This window comes from Salvia hispanica, chromosome 5 (genome assembly GCF_023119035.1).
Source record: "Salvia hispanica cultivar TCC Black 2014 chromosome 5, UniMelb_Shisp_WGS_1.0, whole genome shotgun sequence".
Lineage (NCBI taxonomy): Eukaryota > Viridiplantae > Streptophyta > Magnoliopsida > Lamiales > Lamiaceae > Salvia > Salvia hispanica.
The window spans coordinates 31,180,000-31,189,918 of NC_062969.1; the positions used below are offsets into that span (position 1 = coordinate 31,180,000).

The 9,919-nt window shown below is 42.9% G+C and overlaps 1 protein-coding gene across 1 annotated transcript; it reads right to left on the bottom strand.

Annotated features, from left to right (window-relative positions):
* Positions 1-6,722: 6,722 nt before the first annotated feature.
* LOC125189832 lies at positions 6,723-7,946 on the bottom strand. Its single transcript, XM_048087061.1, has one exon. It carries the CDS (start codon positions 7,944-7,946, stop codon positions 6,723-6,725), a length of 1,224 nt encoding a protein of 407 aa, XP_047943018.1.
* Between the last annotated feature and the right edge of the window lie 1,973 nt (positions 7,947-9,919).

The following is a 9,919-nucleotide window of genomic DNA, read 5'->3' on the forward strand; positions in this document are numbered from 1 at the left end:
ACCTTAGTGGTGGAGCCAGACTTGAAAACAAGAATCGTTGCAGCGCAACGAATGGATGCGAAACTCGAAGAGATTCGAGTGGAAGTGAGAACGGGCAAATCGGGAAATTTTAGTGAAGAGTCCGATAATGCCCTCATCTTTGAAGGAAGACTATGCGTGCCCGACAACGAGGAACTCAAGAATGAGATCATGAGTGAAGCTCATGAGACTCCATACACTGCTCACCCTGGAAGCACGAAGATGTACCAAGACTTGAAGAAGTCATTTTGGTGGAATGGCATGAAGAAGGATATCGCAACATTTGTGGAGCGTTGCTTAGCCTGCCAACAGGTGAAGGCTTTACATCAACGACGTTATGGAAAATTACAACCGTTGGAAATACCCGAGTGGAAGTGGGAGCACATCACCATGGATTTCGTGACGGCTTTGCCAAAGACTCTCAAAGGAAACACCGCCATTTGGGTGATTGTGGATCGACTCACCAAATGTGCGCATTTCATACCGATTCCGATAACGCATGGATCGGATAGACTAGCTCGAATCTACATACGAGAGATCGTGCGATTGCATGGAGTCCCAGTGACGATTACGTCGGATCGTGACCCGAAGTTCACGTCAAAATTTTGGATTAGTCTACAGCGCGAGCTTGGAACACGATTGAACTTTAGCACGGCGTTTCACCCGCAGTCCGATGGACAATCCGAGAGGACGATACAAACTCTCGAGGATATGCTAAGAGCCGTGGTGCTCGACCGAGGCGGAAGTTGGGAGACCGCACTACCGTTGATCGAATTCGCTTACAACAACAGCTTCCAAGCAACGATTAACATGGCTCCGTATGAAGCCTTATACGGAAGAAAGTGTAGATCACCGCTCTATTGGGATGAAGTTGGCGAACGAAGGGTACTTGGACCCGACGCAGTCGAGGAGATGATTGAAATTGTTCGACAAATCCGTGTGAGAATGAAGGAAGCCCAAGACAGACAAAAGTCTTACGCTGATGTCCGACGGACCGACTTACAATTTCAAATCGGTGATAAAGTATTTCTTAAGGTATCCCCGTCGAAAGGGATAACGCGTTTTGGTGTTAAGGGAAAGTTGAAACCACGATTTATCGGTCCTTATGAAATTCTCGAAGGAGTAGGACCCGTAGCCTATCGATTAGCGCTACCGCCAAACTTTGGGAACGTACACAACGTTTTCCATGTGTCACAGTTGCGGAAGTATGTGTTCGACCCGAAACACGTGATTCACTATGAAGAAGTTGCTTTGAATCCAGATTTGAGTTACGAGGAGCGACCTCAGATGATCTTGGACCGTAAAGTTCAAATCTTGAGGAACAAATCTATTGCTAGCGTGAAAGTACTTTGGAGAAACCACGAATACGAGGAAGCCACGTGGGAGCTCGAGGATAAGATGATGGAAATGTACCCGGAACTTTTTCCATGAAGGTACCAAATTTCGGGACGAAATTTCTTTTAAGAGTGGTAAGATGTAACGCCCCGCTTTTTCGAACCCTAATTTTTGTGACGTGGAAATTTTTGCATTAAATGCTTTTAATGCTATGACATACGTGAAGTTAAATGATAAATGATTTATTGCAATATTCTATGTGACCTAATTGCGATTTTGAGTTGAGATTGAGTTGAATGGTCAACTTGTTGAATATGTGACGTGGCTATTGAATAGTCAACATGGTGGAAAATATGACGTGGCCGTGGAGTGGTCAAAGTCGTTGAAAAATGTGGAATGGAGGTGGAAATTCGAATATGTGAATATTTTGATGTGGGGAAAATAATTGTGGTGAAATAATATCCTAAGGGATGAGTGAGAATTTAATAGGAGCATTATTTAAGTATGTGGAAATTTTCGACCCCTCCTATTTATTGGAAAGAAATCCTATTTTTCTTGGATTTAATTATTGTTTGGGATAATTATCAAAATTAAATCCAAAGTCCGATTATTCCTTTATTTCATGAAAATTTCGAAAACCCTATGTTGGTCTAGAGGGATTTTTCGAAAATCCTTATATTATGGGAGAAGGGATTATTTTTATTATATTATTAGATCCCTTGTTTATTCTCTTCCATAAATAAATTCAAATATCCTAGCATATCTTGCCAAATCTAAGAAGATCTTGCCATATCCTAATTAAAATAGGATTTAAATTAAATTCCTTCTAAGGAATTAAAAGTGACGCCACTTTTCCTTTTAAATTGGGGAGTATTATTATTATTCTTGCTCCGTGATATTTTATTCTACTCCGTGAAATATTCAAATTAAATCATAGGCTAATTAAATAGCCTAAATTTCGAATTCCCTACTTTTCCTCAACCAAATTAACGCCACTTCCCCAACAAATCTCTCCCAAATCTTTATTTATTTAATTATTGGATTATATCTTGCACTCTATAAATAAGAGTGAGAAACCTAAACCCTAGCACTACAGAAAAACCGCCCCCCACTCCCAAAAATCTCGACATCTCTCTTTCTCCCCACTCTCTCAAATTTTTCTTCTACTTTCTCCATTAATTCTTCATCTTTTGGAGAAGAATTGAAGCTGCAATTCAAGAATTCATTGAAGAATCAAGATTCTACTTGTTTCTACCGTTTGTTTTTGCAAGAAAAGGTACTTCTATTATTAATCTTTTCTTCCTCTACCGATTAATCGGTGTTTCTGAGTCCACATGCATTTAGAACGAGTGAAGGGGAAATTAATCGGTGAATTCGGATGCATGTGTGTGTGTGTGTGTGGCCGAGAGTGTGTGTGTGTATGTGCATGCCTCGGTAGGCGTGCACATGTGTGTGGTGTGTGTGCGTGTGTTGTGTGTAGAGAAGCACTCATGCGTGACACGAATTGATGATAAATCTGGAATTGTTGTGTGAATAAAAACGATATGATAATCGTACTTTGATTTTGATTGGTGATATTGAAAATAATCGATGGGAAAAGGGAAACGTGAGATCATGCATAATTTTAATCCATGATTTGAGACTTATTTGAAAAATATGAACTAAAGGTGATAGTTCGCGTTCCCGGTGTGATATCAAGAAGAAGTGCGTTTTTGTTGAACTCGAAGGAAATCGAGGTGGGCTTTATTCTTAAACTCTTCTATATGCAAATTTATGATGTTGGAGAAATAAGGGTGGATTAAACTGTTATGCCATGCCTATGAATTATTTTGGATATTGTGTATGCCTGATGCCTAGATTGTGAGTACGCTCCATTAGGCTACAGTGGCTATATAAACGAATTCGGGTCTGAGTAGGGCCGCAAACCCTATCAGGCTAGTGTACACTGGGGATCGGGAGCCGTCCTTGCTAGTCGGCCGATCTCGTGGGCGAAAGTGTGGCCACACTTCGTCGCACCATATGAAATGATAATTGATGAGAAAATGGGAGGTATTGTTTGACTGGCCAGTCCATGAAATATTTTGTGATACTCGATGCTTATCTTTAAATAAATGCAAAACCTCGAGTTCACTATGGTAAGGGTGGCATAACTATAAAATGTTTTGGCATGAGTCCACTGAGTATGTTTAAAATACTCAGCCCTGCATGTGTTTTCCCTATGTGCAGGTTGAGCGGCGATGGGCGGTCGGTGGTGTTGAGAAGATTGAATCGAATAATATGGATGGTTGGGTTTTTGAGTGTAGTCGTGTCTTCATACATGGCTCCGCTTTCTCTTGAAATGCTTCCGCTGAATATTTTTGGAAAACTTATTATCTTGGTTGTTTCGAATCTATTTCTTTGATTTGGAATGTTGGGAAATATTGCGTTTTGTTGGAGTTGAGTTAAACCTTTGACTTTTGAGCTTAGTCTATTATATCTTTTAAATCTTGATTCTCGTGAGTTAGCCGTTGAATTTTTTCCTTGATACTTCATTAAATGCTTGGTCAAATCTCTTTAAATGAAACCCTAGTCTACATTTTTGTCGCCTTAAGTTCGCCTAGTTAACAGTCGCCGTATTTATTATACCCTAGAAATGTCGGGTTGTTACACTGACTATAGCATAGTTTCTCAATTTCCACTGGAGCATGCGGATTTTATTTCTCAATTGCATTTAGCAAGGCCTTTTCCAGTTTATCGATCCTATCTTCCACCTTCTTGTCTTCTTGTTCCATCACTGCATTAGCTGATCCTCTCCTCAATATGCTTCGCGGGTTATCATAGGCCTTCTTCGCCTCGATCAGCCTTCCCAAGGTTTCCCGAGCTTCACTTGCCTTATTCTTGGTAAAATTTCCCCCGCTCGAGGAGTTCATCAAGTCCTTTGATTCAGGGTTTGCATCTTCGTAGAACAGATAGTAAGTCTCCGCTTCTATCATCCTGTGGTTCGGACAAGCATCCAACAGCCCCTTGAAACGGGACCAATAAGAACTCAGAGACTCATCGTATTCTTGTTTGTACTCCTGAATCTCCTTCTTCAAGGCATTCGTCTTGTTGGATGGAAAAAAATAATCCAGAAATTCTAGTTTAAAATCTTTCCACGTGTTGATCGAGTCCGGTGGGAGCCTCAGCAGCCAAGTGTTTGCCTCCCCTTTGAGAGCAAACGGAATTGCTCGAAGACGGTAGTCCTCCTCTGTTGCTTTGTTGGGTCGCTTTTGAATGCTGCATAGTTTACTGAACTCGTTCAAAAATTCATAGGGGCATTCGTTCCTACGCCCAGAGAAAGTGGGTAGAACTCCAAGTACATTTGTCTTGATATCGATCGACCTCCGTCGTTGGTTCGAGACTATAGCATGAGCGGGTTCACCGTCAAGATGTGCGGTGAGCGACCCTATTTCGGGATCGGGATCTAGCAGATGAGCCATATTCGGGTCCTCCTCCTCCTCGGTCTCGGAATGCTCTGGTTACGTTGACGACCCCGGGTTCTCCTCTGTCGACGAATTCTACTCCTTTTCACTTTCTGACTCGGATAAGCTTGCCCAACTTCCAGAATGGAAGCCTGCTTTCATAAACCGTCAAGGAGAAAGAAAATAACAGAAATTAAAATATTTACACCAAATCCTTAAACGAAATAACAATAAACGCCATCCATCCCCGACAACGGCGCCATTTGAAAGTAGGTATGTTCCTTAGTGCGTACAGAAGGAAATAACAGGTTCCCTAGGTCCAGCAAATCCACTAGATCACGCGGTCTAGGAACTCGTTGGTCGCAGGAAATCTTGGTCGTCGGACACACAGAGCACTTTTTTCAAAAACCCTCAACCACTTTACTAAACCTAGTATAGGGAAGTAGTGATCGATCCCACAGAGAAGGATGCGTAATACTCATGTTCAAGGATTTGGATTTGTTTTTGGTGTTGGCTGCTGCCACGCATTTTTTCTTGGGTTGAGGAAAACAATTAAACTTGACTTGAGAATCTTAAAACTCCTAAGCTAATAGCTAGACCTAGGCAAAATAATAAGAGAACATTGCGAGAAAATTAACTGCTCGATCACCAGATCTAAGAAAACTACTCCAATTACCTAGACCTAGGAAATAAACTGACTGTGGGGACCATGACTGAAAAAGCAGAGTACGTACGAAAAGCTGGCAGAATAACTAACTCTAGTACTAACTAACAGCGACATCATCTTCTACAACCAAATTGCGTAAAAACTCAGAAGAAAATCAACATGAACGAAATCAAAGTAGAGCAAACTAAATCTAAGTCAAATTTATGCATAATCAACGAAGAACTAAACAGATCTGCAGATGCTAGACGAAGTAAAACAGAAAACAAGAAGAAAACTCAAATCCATCTAACAACTTCCTTTTCTCACTTCGGATCCAACCTCAGACGCTAAATCCACTCCGGATCCAAGCGTACAACACAAACTCCAACCAACAGAAACACTTCATCACTTCAGATTCGAACAACAACCTCCAATCAGTCAATAAACCACAGATCTATCACCGAATTCCCATATCAAACACCACAACATCAAAATAAAACAGAGATCGACATAATACTTGTTAAAATAAACTTCCAGCAGCGAGATCTACGTAAATCAACTCAAAATATCACAACTAAACACAAATCAACAAAGCGAAAAGATAACGAGTATCATCACAGCCAAGTCGACTCCCAAAAGTGAAGTTCGATCGCAAAAGTGCAGAACAAACGAAATTAAAAGAGATTGTATCTTCGTCCACACGCGAACGGTGTTGCAACTGCGAAACTTCTAAAGAAAATAACCCTTCGTAACCCGACTACCCCAGATCTTCCATTCCCAAGTGTGTGTTATGTGTGTGAGCTAAAAGAGAGTGAAAAAGTGATATGATGTGTGTTGCATGCTCTTCTATATATAGGCGTTGGAGTGGGGCCCAGCGAGGTATAGATAGACTTTGTTGCCCTCGGCTATTGACTCCCTTCTTCACGCCTTCTTTTCTTTTAAGTCCTGCTCACTTCACTTCATTCCTTTGCTAGACCATCTCCTTCAGCATTTCCTCGATCTAACGATATTTTTCACACACCTAGCTTAGGAAAGGTGTTAGACCCAGCAAATTATAACGTTTTTCACCATATAACCGATGCATGAAATTAGCCTTATCAGGGAGTTTCTGGGGTTAATGGATTTTTTGTGCCTCCATCTTTTTCTGATTCTTCTTCTGGGGTACCATCTGTGCTGGCCGGTAGGTTGGTGCTTGCGTTCGCAGCGAACTCAGGTTTCATACAGAACTTCTTAATAGGTTCCTCAACTTCCTCATTAGTCAACCCTTGGCTACTGATCAGTTCTCACCATGCTGCGGCTTCTACGTCGGCCTGTTCATAAACATCCAAAGCCTGCATTTTCTCCTGCAATAGCTCAGCCTCAAGATACTCTTGGACTAGGGGGTCAATCACATCAACATAGCATAAATTTTCAAAGTCAATAGGTTTTTTCATGGCTTCATCAATGCTAAAAGTAAATTTTTTCCCATGAAAATCTTTGCATATTGTCCTCTCGGCCATATCAACAATAGTTTTCGCTGTCCTCAAAAAGGGTCTGCCCAAAAGTATCCCACTAGACTCCCTAGATTCGGGTTCACTCATTTTTATCTCATAGAAGTCGGCAGGATAACAAAAATCATGCAGTTTTACGAGTACATTTTCCAACACTCCTTCAGGATTTATGCAAGACCTATCAGCTAGTTGAATTAGGACCATAGTATTTGTTAACTTAGCTCCCCTTAACCGATTATAGATTGCATAAGGCATAACATTTATGGATGCCACTAAATCACACATTGCATGCTCAATTCTAACATCCTCAATGGTTATGGGTAAAGTGAACATATCTGGGTCGGCTCTCTTGGGTGGGAGCTTCTCCTGGACTATTGCGGATGTTATTCCTTCCACCACGATCTTCCCATCCTCTTTCGCCCTTCCTGCTATGAATTCTTTAATGAACTTCCCCAATGGCGGCAGCTTCACGGCTTGGAGGAATGGTATGGTGACATCCAGCTTCCCGAATATGGATAGATAATCCACATGGTCCTCTTTCATCCTTTTTGTTAAGAAACGATAGGGGAATGGTTTTTTCCCCTTCACTACCTCCTTCGGAATTTTTACGGCTCCTTCGGAATCTTTCTTCCCTGCTTCAGTGGAGGGTTCAGTTGTTGACCCGATTTTATTGTGGGTCCTCCCCATAGGCAGTAGGATTTCTTCTCTCTTATCCTCACTCAACCCTTTCTCTGCCTCCTTCATCTCGGGCCCATTGTATGCTGTTCCAGACCGCAGGGTGACCTTGCTTACATTTGCCTTCTCCGGTATATGGACTGTCGAAGGGAGTTTTCCTGAGTTTCCCCTTAACTCACCCACCGAGGTTGCCAACTGGGATAGTTGCTTGTTCAGCATATCTATGTTAGCCTTTTGTTCCTTCTGAGCACATTGCATTCCCTGAACCACTTCGCTGCGTGACTGCATTTCGCTCCTCATACTCTGCTGAGAGGATAGCACTTTCTCTATCAAGTCTTCCATTGACCTTCTCGGCCGGTTGGGGTTCTGGAATTGGCTGGGTCCTTGCTGGTTGTAAGGGTTATACTGGTTGTGAGGATTTTGCTGGTAGTTCTGGGAATTTGGGTGGTTATGGGTACTTGGTTGGTTTGAGAAATTTTGGGGATGGGAGTGTTGAGGGTTCTGGTTAGGGTAGTTTCGGTTGTTTCTCTGGTGGGGTGGTATGTATACAGACCTTTGGTTTGGATTTTGCAGGTTTTGGTTTTGGAATCGGTTCTGCTGTTGCTGGTTCCGTCCTGCCCAGTTGGGTTGGTATTCTTGGTTTGCAAGACCTCGGTCAGGGTTCTGGCTTGAAGGGGGATTCTGGTCTTGGTTCTGATTTCCATCTCTCCACCTGAAATTTGGGTGGTCCCTCCATGGTGCGTCCTTGATCCTCTAAGGGTTCCAGTTGTTATTTTGGTTCAAATATCCAGCCGCATTTACTTGAGCTAACGCTTCCACATCTTCCATCGGATCGTAAGTTGGATTCCGCCCTTTTTGCTCCGCGATTTTCTTAAGTGTTGGGGAGGCTGGTCCGTTCTTTTCTACCGCTGTTATTACCGCCTTCTCCATTCTGTCCATCCTCAACCCCATCTTGTCATCCTGCTCAGCTGCTGAGGCGCTAGCTATCCCCCGTCTCAACTGTGGATTTTGGGGGTTATCGTAGGCTCTCTTTGCACTCAAAAGTTTCCCTAGGATTTCCTTTACTCTACTGACCCGCAGGTAAGGAAATGCACCCCCTGCTGATGAGTTTGTCAAGTCCTTGGTTTCCTTGTTCATTCCTTCGTAGACGACATTACAGATTTCCACCTCCGACATCCGATGGTTGGGGCATGCGTCCAGGAGGCTCATGTATCTTGACCAATATTCGCTAAGGGACTCGTCATAATCCTACCTGGTGCTAGAGATCTCTTTTTCAATGTCCTAGTCTTAGTTGAAGGAAATAACTGATCTAGGAAGACGTGCTTGAAGTCGGCCCAGGTGCTGATCGAGTTGGGTGGTAGGCGCATGAACCATGTGTTCGCCTCCCCCTTTAGCACAAAAGATAGGGCTTTCAATTTGTAATCATCTTCGCTGGATCCTGCTGGCCACTTCTGAGGTGTACAGATTTTTCCAAACTCGTGAAGGAACTTGTAAGGACCTTCATAGCTCTTCCCATGGAATGTGGGTAATACCGCTAGGACGTGTGGCTTAACATCGCACTCTGACTGTCCTGGGGTGAAAACTATGGCTTGCGGCGGTTCTCTATCGATGTGGGCATTCAACGATCCGATCTCGGGATCGTCGTCTATCTGCTCAGCCATTCTCTCTGGTACTCTTGCTGATTGGGGGTAGAAACTCCGGGATTGGGTTATCTACGTCCTCCTTCTCTTCGTCGCTGCTCGTGCCTAAATCAGACAGTGTTGTCGATAGGCCAGAATGGGTGGTGACAAGTATCGACCCTCGAGGAAGTATTTTAGGTTTCCACTGCTCAAAGTTCGAGCCTCTTCTCATAAACTGGAAAACAAAAGAAATCGAAAAAATTCTGAACAATATATACACCAAAATATCATACACAGGTGCAACAATGAACACCATCATTCCTCGGCAACGGCGCCATTTTGATGTATCGAAATGGTGTGTTAGGTCTCGGGTTGTGTTGTATTCAACTAATCAGAAGGTGACTCTTAACCTAGTCGTGTCGCTGGATCGAAGACCTAAAAACCTGGTATCAAGAAATTTCCTCAACCCACTTCTACTGGCTAGTATAGTGAGAGTAAGGGTCGAATCCCACAAGGAACGATGGTTGCGGCTCTAGATTGTGGTGATACTCTGGAAGGGTTGGTTAGCTACCATGTTTGGGTTGAGATTCTACCTAGACAAAGACTAAAGGTGGGCTTGAACTCTACTGACTGGTAAGGCTATCTGACATCTGGGTGGAGTCGTACATATGAGAGAGAAAAGATATGCTTATGGAG

Bases quoted from the DNA above. Each gene is read 5' to 3' on its own strand.
- LOC125189832 (XM_048087061.1), bottom strand. From the start codon at position 7,946: ATGGAAGACTTGATAGAGAAAGTGCTATCCTCTCAGCAGAGTATGAGG.